Raw genomic sequence first — 16,620 nt, 5'->3', positions numbered from 1 at the left:
AGGGAAAGACGCACCTAAACAGCCCCGAGCGCGATCTTGAAGAGCGAGCGAGACGGCGTGAACATGCATAACGTAGGATGTACATTACGAGACGTCGGTGCTGTACTAGTTAGTCTGCGGGAGATGGCGGAAGACGCAAGAGGAGGAGCTGTATGTGACAAGGAGAAGGGGAATCTGGGAACGAGAGGGTCTACCTGTCGCGTGCTTCTTCGCCCTCGTCTACAAGCCGATGAGTCGCATGATAACGTAGCCGAGGGTGACGATGATCACGGTCGCGACGACCGAGGCGGGCAAGCCGTTGACGTAGAACTGGGTCGCAGAACGAGTTTAGCGCGAGCTTGCTGGTGACGAAGGCACGACGAGCACGCACGTCTCGCGGGTCGAGGTACCGCTGGCCGAGCTCGTCTTCTTGGTTGATCCTGGGGGGTGAAGAGCGTGAGACAACGAAGACGGAACGGTAGGCGGGAAGAACGCACGCTTGCAAGTCTGAACAGCGAGAAGGCGGAAAGTTGAGCAGAGAATGTCAGTTCAGCGCAGCGAAAGTCTCTGGAAGTGAACGGGACGCACTGGGGAAGCCGGAGACAGGCAAACCCCTGCGAAGCGAACGAAGAGCAGGTCAGCTCGAAATCCGGTTTGCCCATGCGAACGAAGCGGCGAAGAAGCAGATGACTTACATTCCTGCCGAGCAGATGAGCGACGTTGCGAAGACGAGCAAGCGGCTGTGCGGCGTCTTCATCGCATCGCCAATCTGCGCTGCAATCGGGACGATGAGGACGGCGGCGATGCTGCAACGAGCAGAGAGTTGTCAGTATCGCCCTTTGAGCAATATCGAGCAAGTGAGCGTACGTGTGCGAGATGAAGGTCGCGAGGACGAGGACGAGCATGCCGAAGAGTGCGAGGATCGGCCAGACGTCCATGCCAAGTACGGCTTGCTGGATCACCGAGTCACTGCGAAGTAGAGCGCATGAGCGGATCGTCCGGAATGCGGAAGGGAGTGGGTGGAACGCACATGTCGTCGAGGAGACCGGAGGAGAGGACGGCCTTGCCGAGAGCGATTCCGCCCATCGCGAGGAAGACGATACTCCAAGGCGAATGGTCGAAGTCGGCCTGTGGGAACCGTCAGAAAAACTACGCCGGGAGAGGAAGAATAACCACACGCACCTTTCGCAAGACGCCGCTCCCGTAAAACGCGACAATCGGCAGGATGGCGATGATGCCCATGTCGCCGAAGAGCCACGCCAACTTGCTCTCAACGCACCACAAGATGATCGTCGCAATTGTGACGGCGCTGACGGCCCACTGCGTCCTCGTGAACGGCTCCTTGTTGACCCTGACTGGGTTGATGACGACGTTCGACCCGCCGGCGCGGTACGACCAGAGGAGAATGAGCCAGATGCAGACGACCGAGGTGAACGAGACGGGGATGGAGACGCTGAACCAGCCGATCCACGAGATGGGCGGGTTCATGTACTCGAGGGCGATGAGGTTCTGCGGCGATGAGATGGGCGAAGCCATGCCGCCAATGTTGGAGGCGAGGGCAATGCCGAGGATGAGCGCCTTCGAGAACGGCGACTTTGACGGGAGGGTGCGGAGGATGGGCTACGAAGAGGGATCAGTCATGCGACAGGACGAGCGGAACGCGGAAGCGACGCACCTGAATGAGCGAGTAGCACAAGACCGGCGCCGCGACGTTCGAGATCCACATACTCGCGAAGCAAGCGACGAGCATATAGGCGAAGAGGACGGAGCGAGGCTTTGTGCCGGCAAACGAGAGGACCTTCGTCGCGAGCACCTGCGTGAAGCCGACGGGTATCAGCGCTTGCTGCTCGTCAAACAGCGGGTCCCTCCTGAGAGCGGATGCGCGGAGAGCGGCTGCGGATGCCACGCACCTTGTCAATGTTCTGCTTCGAAAGCGCCGCGGCGAGCGTAAACCCTCCAAGCAAAAGCATGAGCGTCGGCGAGAACATCTGGCTGAAGATGTACTTCGTCGCTTCGACTGAGGTGAGGCGCCTGTCGAGGCCGTCGGTAGAGCGGAGGACGCGGAGGACGACGACGAGGAAGGGGACCATCAGAGCGGTGACGAAGAGTGGCATGATCTGTGCAAAGAGGCTGGTCAACGAGCTATTCCCTCGCCAATCCGCCAGGGCTGACGGGGGGAACGTTCGGAGCATCGGGACACACCTCGAGAGCCCAGAAGATGGTAACGACCGCCAACAACGCCAGGCAATTCTGCTCTTCGACCCGGTCGAACCATTCGCCCGAGAGGATGAAGACGAACAAGCCGATCGCCAGCGCCGCAGCGACCGACTGGCTGTTGATCCACCACGGCACGCGGACCCGTCCGAGAGGCGTCGGGATCTCTGCGATCTTCGACTCGAGGCCGGTTGGCGGGCTCGCAGGCTGGACGAGCGGGAGGTCATTGCCCATCCCGGCGCCCAGGAACGCTCCTCCCGCCCTTCGCCCACCGCTTCCCGCCGCTCCCCATCCCCGCCGCTCCAGACCGATCATCTCCCGCCAGACGGTGTTGCGCTCCCAGACAACGTGCTCGCGAAGGTGCGCCTTGAGCTGCTTGAGCGCAAGGTCGGCGTCGCCGCCTGTTGCGAGGTCGGCGTAGAGCGGGACGATCTCTTGCACGCCGGCCTGTAGACGCTGCTGGGTCGTGCGCTCGAAGGGGAACGTGTGGTCGACGATGGTCGACATGTACCGCTGGCGGAGATCCGAGTTGGTGATCTTGTCGTATCTGCGGCAATGCACCTCGACTATTATCAGTCCACGTTCTCCCACAAGCGAGATGAAGCAAGGGGACGAAGGAGAAGCCGCAACGACGCACTTCTTGATGACCTTCCGGAAGCCAGTGTAGTTCAAGTCGACAAACTGCTTCAACTCGCTCAAGCTCGTGAACAAGCTCGCCAACCTGCGCTTGAACATGATCCGCGTGTCGATGGCCCAGTCGCTCAGCCCGTCCCACGCCTGAGGGTTAGAGCTGTCCTCGCCGTCGGTGAGGAACGAGCCGGTCATCATGCGGTTTGCGAGTGAGCGGCGGGTGCGGAGGCCGGAGGAGCGGGACGCGACGGTACCGTTGTTGAAGGACGGGTGGGAGGAGCGCTGTGCGAGGCTAGGTCGGCGGCGGGAAGGCGTGACGGGTTCCTGCTGGTCCGCATCGTCGTCGTCGCCGTCGTGCAATCCGATCAAGTCTCCTGTCTCGCTCGCCGAGCTGAGCGCCCTGCCCCGTCGGCTCTTCCCCTTCGCACCCGCTCGACTCCCGCTCGTACTCGTCCTGCGAGCGTTCCTACGCCCCGCCCTCGCAGCCTCACTGTACTCCCTCGGATCATTCAACAGCCTCGCCAAATCGCCCTTCTTCCTCTCATCCCCCTCTTCCCCATCCTCATCTCCCTCTTCGTCTTCACCCTCCTCCGAATCCGACCCGCCCGACGTACCCAGTCCCGCTCCGCTCGCTCCGTGACTCGATGCCCGCCGACGACGAGCCGTGCGGTGCTGGCGGGCGGAGAGGTCCTCGTCGTCAGAGTACTCTGCGCCGCCGCGAGATGCAGACTCGGATTCTTCTTCTTCTTCGCGAAGGCGCTCGAGGTCTTCCTTCAGCAGCTGGAGGTCGCCGAGTAGTTCGCGTTCTGTGCGTGCAAATCCACATCCCATGTCAACATTCGACGTTCAAGCGCGCTCGAAGAACCGAAGGAGACGACAGCGCACCTTTCGAGACGTAAAAGTCCGTGATCTTGTTCAGCTCCTTATCCAGCAGCTTGACGAACACCCTCTCGTTCTCCTCCTTCGTTCCTATCGCCTCGCCCGCGTGTTCGAGGTCGGTCTCTTCGTCGCGGTACGAGGTAGGCGGGGCGTGTTGTTGTTGGAGGACGGCTTGTTTCTCAAACTTGTAGATCTGCGCTTTGAGTGCGTCGTAGCTGTCGTCGAGGAAGGTGCCGAGAGAACGAGATGACGGTCAATTGAGGAGTTCGCGACGAGGAGGAGAAAGGTGAGGTAGCGAGCCGGTGCCGCCCGTCCGATAAGCTTCGCCCTGCGTGTATACCGCCCCAGTACACCTTCGTCCTGTGTACACGCCGTCCTGCTCGCCCACAAGCGCCAGATCCACCAAACGAGCCACCTTCCGCGAACTGATCGAACCCCGTCCGCAAACTCACGCAATGTAGTTGTTGAGCCAGTCCGGCACGGCGTTGAAGAGCAAGCTCTGCGAGAACTTCATCGTGTCGTCGCTGGTTGTCGCTCGGGTGCGGGTGCCAGAGGAAGAGGGCGCGAGGGGTGCGAGTTCGACGGCGGGCTCTTCGTCGGGGACGGCGGTTCGAGCGGGGAAGTTGCGGGCGTGTAGGAGTAGTTGTGCGAGTGCTGGGCGTATATGGTCTGCGAGCGAGTGCGCGAACGAGTCTGTTTTGACGAAGTGCGATGAAGCGACGTCGACGAGGACGGGGTGAGCGAGGATGAGACTTGGACGAGAATGGGCGTGGTCGTGAGACTGACTGTGTGATTTTGCTGTGTGTGGCATTCACTCGAGCATCGCTCGTCGTCGCTGTCGCCGTCGAAGGCAGACCTTGGCCCAACTTGGCCTCTCGTCTTGGTCGGGTAGCTCGCTTCTTTTGCTCTCATACGTGGTTAGGCGACGTCGACGACGACGGCAGAGTCGAGCACAACATGCAGGAAGGCGAACGGAGGCAACGCGGACGACTTCACCGACCCTCATGGTCCGTCTTCCTGCTCCTTGACGAGCAAGAGTGAGTGAAACAGGCCATTGCAGCGTATGGTGAAGAATGAGAGATAAGTGACAGCGAGAAGAAGGCGGGAGAACGGGTGATGAGGATAGGGGAGGAGGAAGGAGGAGAGAGTCCGTCTTGATGTTCGTCGGCGCGCTTCAGTCGCTGCCAAACCACCCGCTGAACCATCCACCTCCACTCTCCTTCTTCTTCTCGCCATCCTGCTCATCGCCAGACGAGTCGTCGCCCGACGCGGACGCCGTCGAGTTCCCGCTCGAAGCGGCAAGCGTCGAGTTCAACCCGACTTTCTCGCCCGTGAAGCCCCAAAGGAGGTCAACGACGCCGATGTCGAGAACCTCTTGCTGCGACGAAGAGTCGGGGAAGAGCGCGGTGAAGACTGGGATGGAGAGGTCGAGGGCGGCGCTGCGGAGCGAAGTCGAAGCCAAGGTCAGCCTCGAGTGTAAGGAGAAAAGAAGGAAGAGAAGCGACGTACGAGCCTTCGCAGCTATTGCGGACGCGACGAAAGCGATAGTCAGCTACCTCGCCGCCTCAGCACAGCAGAGGCGGAAGAGAGCGACTCACTACCCGCAACGCTCCGTAACCCAAGCCTTGATACTCCTTCCGTTGTCCTTGTTTGTAACGAGTACTTCGGCGCCGCAGAAAGCGGGAGTGGTCGAGTTGTTCTGCGACGAGGACGAGGACGAGGAGGCGAACGAGACGGGCTTCTTCGAGGCCGAGGGGGCGGGGGCGGCAGAAGGTGCGGCAGCCGACGAGTTGAGCCACTGTGAGAAGCAAGATTCCGTCAGCCAGGCAGAAAGAGCAAGTGGGAGACGCGGAGACGCACCATGTCATTCGAGATAGCGACGACGAAATCGGTGTTGTTTGTCGCCCACCCGCAAGCGCCGTAGTGCATGCTAGCCTCGAACCAAGTTCCCTTGCCCTCGTAGGTCTGGTACGTCTCAGGCTTTTCGGCTTGATACGCCGTCGAGTTGCTGAACATGCCGTGCGAGTCTTGACCTTGACCGACGACGACGGGGCCGACGCCGAGAGGGATGGAAGAGGGGTGAGCCTGGCCGTCGGGCGAGTCGGACGAGGAGGGCCAGTGACCGTAGCCGCCGCCAGACGAAGGCTGAGCGTTCGGCGAGTCACCGTTAGACGGCCAGTGACCGTATCCGCCGCCGGACGAAGGCTGAGCGGCAGGAGAGCCGTTGTTGTCGGGCCACTGACCGTGTCCTCCGCCCGAAGACGGTGATGCGCCAGGTGCGCCCGAGCGAGTAGGCGAAGGACCATTGCCGAAAGACGAGAGAGCCGTCTTCGTCTGGACGGGGACGATGCCGTTGTCGTTCTGCGGCTGCTGCTGCTGGCCGTTCCAGCCGTTTTGCTGACCGTTCCAGCCGTTCTGTTGCTGACCGTTCGAGTTCGACGACGGCTGCTGCGGCTGCTGCTGACCAGGCTGGCCAGTCGGCTGAGGCTGGTTCCACCCGTAGCCGTTCTGTCCCTGCTGACCCTGCGAGTGCGACTGCGCGCCTTGACCCTGACCTTGCCACGGGCTCGCGCCCATCGACGACGGCGACGACGGCTGTCCTTGCTGGTCCTGTCCGTCCTGCGTGCCCGTCGGCTGCGCGCCGGGCGCCGAACGAGTCTGCTGAGCGTTCGAGAAAGCGCTCCAGCCGTGGTCGTCGCCGTTGCTCTGCTGCGCAGGCTGGTGCTGCTGGTTCGAGAGGGACGAGACGCCACCTTGCTGCTGAACAGGCATCGACGTCGGCATCGCGCCGAAAGCGGAGAGGACGTTGTCGCTGCCGTCGTCGGAGCTGAACGAGCCCCATTGACCGACGTTCGAGAAGCCCTGGTTCTGCTGAGCGCCGGACTGCGTCGGCTGGGCGTTCTGAGCGCCGGAGAGCGTCGAAAAGGCAGCGATGGGGTTGCCGGTGTTGCTGTTCTGAGCCGGCGCGCCGGTCGAGGAGGGGTGGTACTGGCCGTCGTTGAAAGTCTTCGTGCCGGTGGTCGTGAGGATGTTGGGGTCGGACGTCGCGGCTCCAATGAGGCCAGAAAGACCGGAAGCGGCCACTGAGCCGGAAATGCCTGACATCGAGCCGTGCGAGTCGGACGAGTCGAGCGAGAGCGGCGAGGTCGAGTTGCCCATGTTGTCCTCGCCGAGAGTCGAGTTGGCGGCAGTCGAGTTCGTCGTGGAAAGGTCGGTCGAGTCCTTCTTCTTCGAGAAGTGCATGACTGCGAGACGTGAGGGTCAACAGGCGGCCCGGTGAGCGGCACGAGAGGGTCAACAACGAACCAGCGACGACAACACCGATGATAACAACGATCAAGAGGATAGCGACAAGGGCCCACAGCCACCAGCGCGTCGGCTTCTTCTTGTCGTCCTTCGCAAGCGCACCGGGCGCAGAAGGGTCGCCGCCGCCCGACGACGGGTTCGACTTGTCAAGAGCGTAGAGGCGCGCGTTCTTGTCGCGCTTCTTGTGATGGCGCTTGCCGTCGCCGCCTGCCGTGCGCGAAGATCGGGAGGACCGCGACGAAGTTTTGCGACTCACGCCGTCGTCGTCGCCACCGATAGCAGAGTATTGCTGCTGTCGGGACTGAAAAATCGAAGAGAAGAGGCGGGCGGAGATACCGCGGAGTCAGCACAGGAGTAACAAGGAGGAAAGGCAAGGAGAGGGCGTACCGCACCACCCGAGCCGCCCTTCTTCATACTCCGCATGATACGCTCAGTGCGACTTTCGACGGGCTCACCGCGTACAACCCCTTGCTCGAGGTCGGCATCACGCAAGTCGGCTTGAAGCTGGCGATCCTCCTCCGAGTCGGTCGACTCGCTCGAGCTACTCGAGTGGACCTTCGGGCGAGAAGAGCGTCGCGAAGAGCGCGAGCCGCCAGACTGGTGAGACGAAGTGCGAGAAGCGGGTCGTGCTGTCGCCGAAGAGGAAGGGCGAGAGGGTGCGCGAGCAGCGTTGACAAAGTCTTCTTCTTCGCCAGAGGCAGAGGACTCGTCCTGGTCGTATCGCCGCTCCAGAGCTGGCATGATGGGTGAGTTGGGAGAAGAAGCGAGCACAAGAGACGAGAGCAGAGGCCAAGCGAGCGACGGCAAGTCCGGCGGGAGAGGAGGTCATCCGCGGACCCTCCGGTCCTCTTGAAGCGCAGCATCGCCACAACCGCCGAAGGAGAACGAGTTGCTGCGAGCAGCGGCGACTGAGATGTCAGCGCTGCGAGGAAGAGGAAGAGGAGATGAGGGCACCTTTGCAGAGGAGGAGGCTGAAGCGGGCGATGGTGGCGACAACATGACGAGGAGAGAAAGACCAAAAGCTGGATCACCAGGGAGAACGACCATACGGTGCGAAGACGGGAGAAGGAGCGAAGATGGGATGAGCGAGAGCCGGCGAAGTCGTCGTCGCAGGCAGCGAAGGGTCCGCGTCCTGCCAGAGATCCTGGATGCGAGCGAGTCGTTGCTTGTGTTGCTGGAGCCACTCTTCAGGCGACGGCTCGGGCTCCTCGTGCTGTTCAAGCCACTCTTCAGGAGAAGGGTTGGAAGATGGCGAGGTTGGCGAATCATCGACGTCCTTGCTGTGCCGCGCTGGCGAGGCGGATGAGGCGGACCTGAGAGAAGCCGATGAGGCGTGGTCGTGAGAAGCGGTTCGTGGTGAGGGAGGCGTGACCGAAAGTAGGCTGCCCCTGGTAGTCGGCGAAGCAACGGTCGCGCCGGGCGACGTTGCGGCGCTGCAGACCGGGGACCACTCGTGGACAAGCTCGTCGAGAGTGCCCTCCGCAATGAGGCGCTCGTGTCGCTCGCGAATCTCGACGAGAACCTGGCTCGCGCGTATGCCGAACATGCTCAACGCGCTCTTTGTCGGGCTAAAGGCGAGGTGGTGCAGCGGTTGGGCGGGGTTGACGTAGGCCGCAAGGTCTGCATAGACCGCCTGCAGCTTCTGGCGCACTTCAAACCAGCGATGCGATCCGGCCGCGACGTCTCGAGTCGGCTCTACGGGATGGACGATCGACAGGCGGTCGCGTCGGATCTCGCCGGGGCGTAGCCACTGAAACTTGCTCAATACGCGGCCGCCATTCGCGGTCGAGAGCGATTGCGTGCAGAAGTCGAAGGACAGCGCATACTTTCGCAGGAGGTAGAGAAAGTCGGCAGCGAGCGTGCGTCCTTGAGAGTTGTCGAGCTGACGAGCAGAGTCAGCCGCTATGCCGGATTCGTGTGGCCGATAACGCACCTGGACAAAAGAGACAGCGAGGCAGAAGATCGTCATGCCGCTGAGACCGCCGAAGCGAACTTCGTCGAGGCCGTGCGTGCGAAGCAAAGTCTTGAGGAGCAGAGCGTGCGCCTCGACTCGTTTCCGCCCGTCCGGCCTCTTCTTGTCCACTTCTTCCAGCAGCCTCAGACTCTCCTGGGCGCCGAGCGGGCCTTTGGGCGAGTTGAAGCAGACGTTCATGCGAAAGGAGCCGAATTCGGGCGCGGAAGTGAGCTTGACAATTGGAACTCTCGCGCCCGTGATGAGCGAGACGTCATCTTGCCGCGCAAAGTTGCTGGCGAGCAGGGCGTGCTTGAGCTTGAGCAGGAGCGTGTTCGTCGGGACGGAGGCGAAAGCGGGAGAAGAGTCCACAATGTCGAAGTCGCTGCAAGAGGAACGCGTGCCGGAAGGTCAGCTCAGCCGGCTAGTGAGTCTCCGTGATCCTCAGCGTACCCGTCAGGGAGGTAGAGACCAGTAGCCATCGAGCCGAAGAGCTGGACCTTGGCATGCGGCCAGACGGCTCGCACAACTCGCTTAAAGAGGACGAAAACGTCTTGGCGGAGCTTCCGCTCCTGCTCCGTCGGACGGACCCAGTCGAGGAAGGCATCGATCTCTTCGTTGAGGCTGCTCCGATGAACGAATGTCAGCCTTCACAAGCGACAAGCGGCGCAAGTGGACGTACAGGTCGAGGGGTGTGCGACCGTCGTCCTCCCTCCGGCCCAAGCGCGCCATCCAGGGTGCCAGAATCTCTTCGCGAGTCTTGCCAACCGTTCCTGCTTCGTCTACCGCGCCGTTCGCGCCGTTCGCGCCGCGTCGAGGAGATTCGCGCCGAGTTGAGCGAGGAGGGAGAGGTGATCCGGAGGAGATGGAGGGTCCGTCGAGCGCCGATTCGAGAGCGCCATCAGACGCAGGCATAGTGTAGATACCAGCAGTGACCGGTTTGAGCAGAACTAGCGAGTAGCGGTGGTGAGAAGAGCGCAACTCTCGCTCGCGTCTCCCCACTTCATCATTATGAGTTGCAGGAGCGTCGAGCGGTCTGGTGCTGGGGTGCGACTTACTAGGATAGTCCTCTCTCGGAGCCCAGAGTCTGCTCGAGGCCTGGGAAGACCCGCTTCCAATTCGTCAATTTCTCATCAGTTCACGAAGCTGAAGTTGCTGGGGCGCCTGAACGAAAGGAGGACTGTGCAATGGATAGAACGCAACAACACGAGAGTGAGGCGAAGCGGAAAGAGCGAACAGAGGGAAGAAGCGAGGAGGACGAGGAGGATTGGTCGAGAAGCGGGAGGAGAGGAATCGTCTCAAGGCGTTGACCGGAATTCGATCGTGTTATTGAGGTAGGCGAGAGGTGGAGAGGCTTGAGAGTGTGCCTGCAGCTCGGCTCCTTGTTGGGATAGAGTGCGGGCGCTGGCACCAGGGTGCGAAGACGGCGAGGCCGTATTCGTCGCTTGCCGCTGTGCAGCGTAGTGGTACGTCGATTGCGCGTAGTAGTACGGCGTGGGCGCGTGAGGATAGAACGGCGTGGATGGCGTCAAATAGTAGGTGCCGAAGCCAAATCGCTGGTTGTGTTGGTACGCAAGCTGGGCGGGAGAGGCGTACTGCGCCGTTGGGACGAGACCGAGAGAGACAGGATCCCACGTCTCTGCGAGAGTTTTGAGCTCGCCCGACGCGATGAGCTGCTCGTTTGAGCGACGCCGTTCGAGCATGCTTGGGCTGACAACGATGCCTGCATCTGCGAGGGCACTTCGTGTCGGGTCAGGTCGCGCGAGGTCGCCACGTCCGAGTGCGTACGCAAGGAGGGTGCGCGTAGAGGCGAAAAGGAGCTCGTGTATCGCGTCCCATTCGTACGACCCGGAAGACAGGTCGCGCTGAGGGTCAACAGGGTGCACGATTGAGAGCTGGGCGCGCTTGGCTTCTGTTCGAGGCAGCCAGTCTGACTTTTGAATGATACCGCCGCCGTTTGCTGTCGTGATCGTGTGGTTGCGGTAGTCGAAAGTGCGGGCATCTGCGGGCGAGGAAGCTGTCAGGTCCGGAGTCGCAGCAGGCGTGAAGAGACGGTCATACATTTCGTGAAGAACGACAAGACGTCTAGAGCGGTCTTACCCAGCAGTGAAGAGGGGAACGTATCTCTGCGGTCGAGCTGTAGCGCGAAGTCAGCTCCTTCCGACTGCACTGATGGAGAGGGTGACGCGCCTGAACGAACGACACGCCCATGCAGAAGATACTCAAACCGCCCAGACCGCCATAGCGGACCTCATTCAGTCCAGCATGCGCCAGCAGTACCTTGAGCAACAGGATCATCATTCGCGCTCGCTGACGATTGCCCGCCTCCTTCCGCTCGAGCTCTTCCAGCAGGCGCAGGCTCTCGCGCGCGCCCATGGGCCCCTTCGGCGAGTTGAATGAGACGTCAAAGTCAAAGCTGCCGAACTTCCGCGTCGAGCGAAACTTGACGAGGGGAACCTTGGCGTTCTCGACGAGGCGGACGTCGCTTGGTTGGGCAAAGCCGGCGCGCAGAAGCACGTCGCGTAGGGTCCTTAGGAGAGAGACAGAAGGCGTCGCCATCAGTCGGCTGTCGAAGATGACTACGTCGAAGTCGCTGCAGGCAGATCGCGTCAGTCTCACCGAGGAGAGCATATCAACTGGGAGAGCGCACCCGTCTGGCAAGTACAACCCTGTCGCCATCGATCCAAACAACTCGCACGTCGCAGAAGGCCAAACGGCCTTGACGAGCGTCTGGAAACAGCGAAACGCGAGCAGTCGCAGCTGGTGCTCTGCGTTCGTCGGGCGAGTCCATGTGACGAAGGCGTCGAGCTCTTCGTCGAGACTGCGCAAAGCGGACAGGAGGGCGCGTCGTGATCAGCCAGGTCCACCAGAAGGGAAGAGACGGATGAGCGCAACCGTACAGCGCGAGGGGATGCCGCGTATCGTCCTTCCTGCGCTTCAGACCCTCCATCCATGGCGCTAGAGCGTGTTCCCGTCCTTCCTCCGAGTCCACCGCGCCGTTTGAGCGACTTTGTCCGGTGTTGGTCGACGGTCGAGAGGAGGAGGGAGGTTCGACCGCCAAGCTGGCGAAAGCGTCTGCGAGGCCAGCGCCGGCATCAGGCATCGCTTCGAGCACGTTCGCAAGCGGTTCCAGCCGATTCTGGAGCGAGTGAGGAGGACGGGGAGGACAACCGACAACTGGATTCGCTCTCTCTCTCTTTCCCCTCTCGCTTCTCAGGCTCGTGTAGAGCTGCAACCGCTCATCATGATTACGACAGATGCCTTGGACATGCTATGGCGCGCAGGAGCACCGGACGCTTGCCGCACCGTCCTCGCGACTTCATCAGTTTGGCGACCGAGCAAGCTAGGCGGGAAGGGGGCGGCGTGTGCAGGGCTGGGTGTGGCATAACCTACACAGCGAAGGAAACATGGCTAATAGCGACGGGGTCGCATCTGGACCTGGCTGTCGCTCTGCCCCGCCGTGCTCTGCCCCTCGTCCATTTCCTCCTCCTTCTTGCCGTGGTCGACGTCTGATTCTCATCCCGCGGATTCTCCGTCACCTTTCGAGAATACCCCCGACCGGATTCATGTCGGAGGTTCTCGCAGTCCGCGGACGGCCACCTTGTCCAGGGAGACTTCGTTCCGGCTTGCTCTTGTCCTTCGCTTCTCTCCCGCCCTCACTCGTCTGCTCACTTGCCAAGATCGAATTTCCGTCGACATGTCGCACGCGTCGGAATCGGCGCATCAGCCGCCCAACATGCTTTCCTTCAGCAAGCACGAGCGCCTCCTTCCGCTCTTCTCGAGGCACCACCACTCAACCGCCCGGTTCCCGACCAACGAGGAACTCGAAATCAGCTTCCGTCGGCTCAAAGAGATCTATGAGAAGCGAGGCGAGCCGGCAACTGTGAAGCAGCAGATCCCTGCCATCGACGCGCTCTTCAACAAGCGCCACCAGCTCTCTCCACGCAACTGCGAACGCGTCAAGGCCGCATTCGACATTGCAGCACTTCTGCTCGAATGCAAGGCGCCTTACCACGAAGTCGCGTCGGTAAGCTGTTTCAATTTCGACTGGTGGAGGAACTGTTGCTGAATGCCGTTCTTGCATCCAGATTCTCCGTGCGAACCGCATTATCGAGACCTCCAAGGGTGCTATTCCTCCCATTGTGAGTGTGCTGATGCAGTCGCGTTGATCAGCTGCGACGTACTTTGAACTGACAAGTTCACGTGGGGTCTCTGCAGAGGGATGCCACAGTCCGTTTCCTTCGGGAACTTCATTCCGTGCTTCCAGATGCCCTCCGCGGCGACCCAAATGCGCCAGACTCGTTGGCCAAGCTCTACGAGATGGGCGATCCCGCCCAGGACGCGCTCAACCAGCTCGACCAGCCTGCTCTGGACGCCATGATGCAGCTCATGGCGTACTATGCCAATCAGTACGCTTTGGGCAACCCGCATGCTCCCTCGCCGCCAATCTCGTGGGTCGTCCTTCACACGAGGACTGAACGAGCGCATTTCGTCACTTACAGCTCTCGGCAACTCGCAGCTCACGGCGAGGCAGGCAATCGAGCTTGCAAGTCTCGGCGGAGAGTACCTCCAAATCGTCGAAATCAGCCGGAGCAACCCCGTCGTCTGCCAGCACCTCACGTTCGAGAACTTCCTGAGCTTTCCCCTCTTCTTCGGTCGCGCGGTCAAGGCGGTCTTTGAAGGTTGGGCTGCGCACGGTACTCCGGTATGGCCTGCTGCTGGCTGTCTCGCGCGGGTCCGGCTGATTCTTCGCGCCTACAGGAGCGGCTCTCCATCGGCTCCCTGATGATCCACGCCATCCGCAAGTCCCTGGATGTGCGGTTTGACGATCTTGCCATGGCGTTTCCGCGAGGTCGCGTCCCCTTAGTCGTGGAGGACTTCTTCGCCGCTCGACGCAAGAAAATCGACGCCTTCCTCCAAGCTCACCACACGCTCACGCCTGCCGAGATGGCAACGCTCCTGGGAGAGTGCAACTCTCTTGACAAGGTCAAGTGGTTCATGGCGGAGGAGGTTGATGACGGCTCGCCTATTACGCGCGAGGCACTTGTGCGACTTCCGTCCCTCTAGCTAGTTCTTCCAGCACAGCTGATCTGCTTTGCATGTGCAGGATGAGTACCTCGATTCGCTTCCCGCATCGCATGCTCCCCAGCAGCAGCCGGTAATATCTCACCTTCGCCTCCAGCAAAACTCAGCCCGCGCTGATTTGTAGCTCCTTCTGCAGGGCGCAACTTTCTCGCTCTCGCACCACTTCGTCCCCATCTCTCGTCGTCTGGCCGGAAGCCTCGACGGGAACGCGACCGCGCCGCAGGTTGAACGGGCGCAGCGCTGGTGAGGTGGGTTCGGGCGCGGGCAGGTCGTCCTCGTATCGTTGAGTGTCTCTATCAAGCATTCCAAGTCGTTTCTTCCGTCTTCTGCTCGGCTTCAAAGTCACAGGCGTCGCCGTCTGATCGCAAGGTTGCTGCTCTTCCCACGAGAACTTCGCAGGTCGTCTGCGGTCGACCCTCAACGCCCTGCTGTGTCCAGAAGGAAGCAGAGAGTCTCTAGTTCCTCTCGAGCTGTTCTTCCTTGTCGCTTTACCCCAAGACGGCGTTACTGCACGGCCCGGTCGATGACGCTGTGCGAGGAGGCGAAGAGAGGGGCTTCGTCTCTTTCCCTCCTCCCTCTCACTCTCCCCCTCTCTCCAAGCTCAAGCAACGCCATGCAGCCCCGCGAAGACGCTCCTGCCCCCGCTACGCACGCCGAGACCGCCGACACCGCTTCACAGGACGCTCCCGCTTGCAGCCTCCCCTCTCGCTCGACCACGGCCGAAGGATCGCAGCAGCAGGCGTCGAACCCGGTCGAGAGTCTCGCCAAGCAGGGTGCGTGACATCTCGACGCCCCGCAAGGCCAAGCCAAAGCTGACGAGCGTCCATTGTTCGGGTGCGGAGAACAGCCGCTCAGCCGGCCAGCGGATACCCTCAGACCGGCTCGACTGTTGCTTCGCAAGGTGCGTTACGAGTTCTTTCGACGTTCAGCAGAGCCGTACGGCTGCAGAGCCAGACGCGGGCGCGAAAGTTGACGTTGAGGCTGACCTTCTCAACCTGGTTTCCTTCGCTTCACCTGTCCACCACGTCGCTGGGAGCAGACATCACGTCCCCCTCTACCTCTCAGTACACCCAGGAGACGCCCGCCGCCGAAGGTCAGGCCGGAACGCAGTCAAGGAGCCAGACTTTCGAGTCGGCCGAGCAGCACCCGTCGCAGCCTGCTGGCAGCCAGCCCTTCACCGGCTCGCAGCGCGACGAATCCCAGCACACGACTGGTGACGTCGCCAAGCACCCTGGCACCGCCGCTGCCCGCCCTGCTCACCCGGGCGTTGCAGCCGAGGAGAAAGAGGGCGAGAAGCGTGCCGGCGAGAAGACGTCGACTACCACGACCGGCGCCGCTCCCTCTGTCGGCGACAAGATTGTTGGCGCCACGCAGAAGGCCGTCGGCAAGGTGACGGACGACCCGTCGAAGGTTGCGGAGGGTCAGGCCCGCAAGACGGAGGGAAAGGCTGCCGCCGCCGAGGTTCGCGAAGCTCGCGCTGCTTGAAGGAGTCGGTGAATCGCTTGTCGGAGAAGGAGGACCACGCTTGGACTGGAACGTCTCGTCATACCATCTTTCGCTTGGTAACCCTCTCTCGCCTTGCAAAACATACCCTCTCGATTCTTCGAATCCTTCCAGCGATCGTTCTGTGGAAGCAAAGGACAAGTCAAGTGCGGAAGAAGCACTACAATGTGCACAGAAGCCTGTCCTGCCACCGTCGCCTGCGACGAAAGCCCCTCCGCCTCATCTCTTCCGCGTTCCTCGCCCTCAACTCGCGCGAAAGGCTTGAGAACATCGCACAGCACACTCAAAGAATGTCCTGTACGTCTCGCCCAGGTTCGCCACGTCCACGACGCCACTCTTGACGCTCCTCCTCCTGCTTCTCCTACTCGCCCGCTCGCAGCCCTGCACGACAGCGACACGCCCGCCGGCGTCATGGGACAGCTTCCGGAAGATGTGATGAAGAGGGAGACCGGCTGTGCGTCCCATTCGCGGTCGGGGAACGGGCGCGATGGGCTTGGACGTGCCTGCAAAGGCGCAGAACTCGGGAGGACTGACTGCGTCCGTCTTCTTCCGTCTTTCTCGACATTTCGAGCGACAATCTCTGCAGCACCCGATCTCAGGAAACCCGCTTCGCCGGGTGGCAGTGGCTACACGGTCAACACCTCGTCGAGTGCGTCTTCCTCGCTTTTTCTCCTGCGTTGCTCGGCCGCTCTCTTCCTCCTTCACCGCATCTCCGTCGTGCAAGATGTGCAAGGGAGCGTATAGGACGAGGTGCTACCCCACGCCGCGAAGCAATAGCTGACGGCGCCCGTCCTCCTTTTGCCTCGCAGCCGCTCACCACCTTCCTGCTCACGAATTCGTCTCGTCCGCCAAGCACGCCACCGACGCCGTCAAGGAGCAGACGCCGCAGGGCAAGGCGGGAAAGACGGGAGACGAGAAGTGAAGGAGTTCGCGGTCAAGGGAGTCAAGGAGTTCCGCTTGTGAAGCGGCCATATGGAGTGGCGCTTGACGGGTGAAGCTTGAAGGGCGAAGGGGGATGCGCGAAAGGCGTGATGAGGAAAAGCGTGTGTAGGGCGTCCGCCTGACCAGCGTAC

At 61.5% G+C, this 16,620-nt stretch overlaps 7 protein-coding genes across 7 annotated transcripts; 3 read left to right on the top strand and 4 right to left on the bottom strand.

Moving 5' to 3' along the window:
* Nucleotides 1-219: 219 nt before the first annotated feature.
* RHTO_01558 (phosphate transporter) lies at nucleotides 220-4,513 on the bottom strand (the record flags this gene model as incomplete). Its single annotated transcript, XM_016415239.1, has 15 exons — nucleotides 220-309; nucleotides 371-419; nucleotides 477-486; nucleotides 568-593; nucleotides 675-785; nucleotides 847-948; nucleotides 1,010-1,107; nucleotides 1,162-1,599; nucleotides 1,655-1,792; nucleotides 1,890-2,096; nucleotides 2,182-2,740; nucleotides 2,831-3,629; nucleotides 3,709-3,917; nucleotides 4,155-4,395; nucleotides 4,489-4,513. 15 exons carry the CDS (start codon nucleotides 4,511-4,513, stop codon nucleotides 220-222), a joined length of 3,102 nt encoding a protein of 1,033 aa, XP_016272617.1.
* Nucleotides 4,514-4,876: 363 nt separating this feature from the next.
* Nucleotides 4,877-7,749, bottom strand: RHTO_01557 (uncharacterized protein; the record flags this gene model as incomplete). The annotated part of the gene is made up of 6 exons (XM_016415238.1): nucleotides 4,877-5,141; nucleotides 5,212-5,223; nucleotides 5,301-5,500; nucleotides 5,563-6,947; nucleotides 7,009-7,309; nucleotides 7,396-7,749. 6 exons carry the CDS (start codon nucleotides 7,747-7,749, stop codon nucleotides 4,877-4,879), a joined length of 2,517 nt encoding a protein of 838 aa, XP_016272616.1.
* Nucleotides 7,750-8,035: 286 nt separating this feature from the next.
* On the bottom strand, nucleotides 8,036-9,874 carry RHTO_01556 (DNA polymerase sigma-like protein; the record flags this gene model as incomplete). Its single annotated transcript, XM_016415237.1, has 4 exons — nucleotides 8,036-8,890; nucleotides 8,942-9,344; nucleotides 9,413-9,583; nucleotides 9,642-9,874. 4 exons carry the CDS (start codon nucleotides 9,872-9,874, stop codon nucleotides 8,036-8,038), a joined length of 1,662 nt encoding a protein of 553 aa, XP_016272615.1.
* A 383-nt stretch (nucleotides 9,875-10,257) lies between these two features.
* Nucleotides 10,258-12,062, bottom strand: RHTO_01555 (DNA polymerase sigma subunit; the record flags this gene model as incomplete). The annotated part of the gene is made up of 5 exons (XM_016415236.1): nucleotides 10,258-10,961; nucleotides 11,021-11,085; nucleotides 11,160-11,552; nucleotides 11,610-11,780; nucleotides 11,860-12,062. 5 exons carry the CDS (start codon nucleotides 12,060-12,062, stop codon nucleotides 10,258-10,260), a joined length of 1,536 nt encoding a protein of 511 aa, XP_016272614.1.
* Nucleotides 12,063-12,656: 594 nt separating this feature from the next.
* On the top strand, nucleotides 12,657-14,291 carry RHTO_01554 (uncharacterized protein; the record flags this gene model as incomplete). The annotated part of the gene is made up of 7 exons (XM_016415235.1): nucleotides 12,657-12,986; nucleotides 13,048-13,101; nucleotides 13,178-13,414; nucleotides 13,479-13,664; nucleotides 13,721-14,005; nucleotides 14,067-14,117; nucleotides 14,181-14,291. The coding sequence occupies 7 exons, from the start codon at nucleotides 12,657-12,659 to the stop codon at nucleotides 14,289-14,291; spliced, it is 1,254 nt and encodes a 417-aa protein (XP_016272613.1).
* Nucleotides 14,292-14,657: 366 nt separating this feature from the next.
* Nucleotides 14,658-15,529, top strand: RHTO_01553 (CsbD-like family protein; the record flags this gene model as incomplete). Its single annotated transcript, XM_016415234.1, has 3 exons — nucleotides 14,658-14,817; nucleotides 14,892-14,945; nucleotides 15,084-15,529. 3 exons carry the CDS (start codon nucleotides 14,658-14,660, stop codon nucleotides 15,527-15,529), a joined length of 660 nt encoding a protein of 219 aa, XP_016272612.1.
* Nucleotides 15,530-15,837: 308 nt separating this feature from the next.
* Nucleotides 15,838-16,469, top strand: RHTO_01552 (uncharacterized protein; the record flags this gene model as incomplete). Its single annotated transcript, XM_016415233.1, has 4 exons — nucleotides 15,838-15,844; nucleotides 15,927-16,001; nucleotides 16,134-16,196; nucleotides 16,357-16,469. The coding sequence occupies 4 exons, from the start codon at nucleotides 15,838-15,840 to the stop codon at nucleotides 16,467-16,469; spliced, it is 258 nt and encodes an 85-aa protein (XP_016272611.1).
* Between the last annotated feature and the right edge of the window lie 151 nt (nucleotides 16,470-16,620).

This window comes from Rhodotorula toruloides (genome assembly GCF_000320785.1).
Source record: "Rhodotorula toruloides NP11 unplaced genomic scaffold Scaffold14, whole genome shotgun sequence".
NCBI classification, from domain to species: Eukaryota; Fungi; Basidiomycota; class Microbotryomycetes; order Sporidiobolales; family Sporidiobolaceae; genus Rhodotorula; species Rhodotorula toruloides.
Note: the sequence above shows the minus strand (reverse complement) of the source record. Positions and strands in the feature narration are given on the sequence as shown.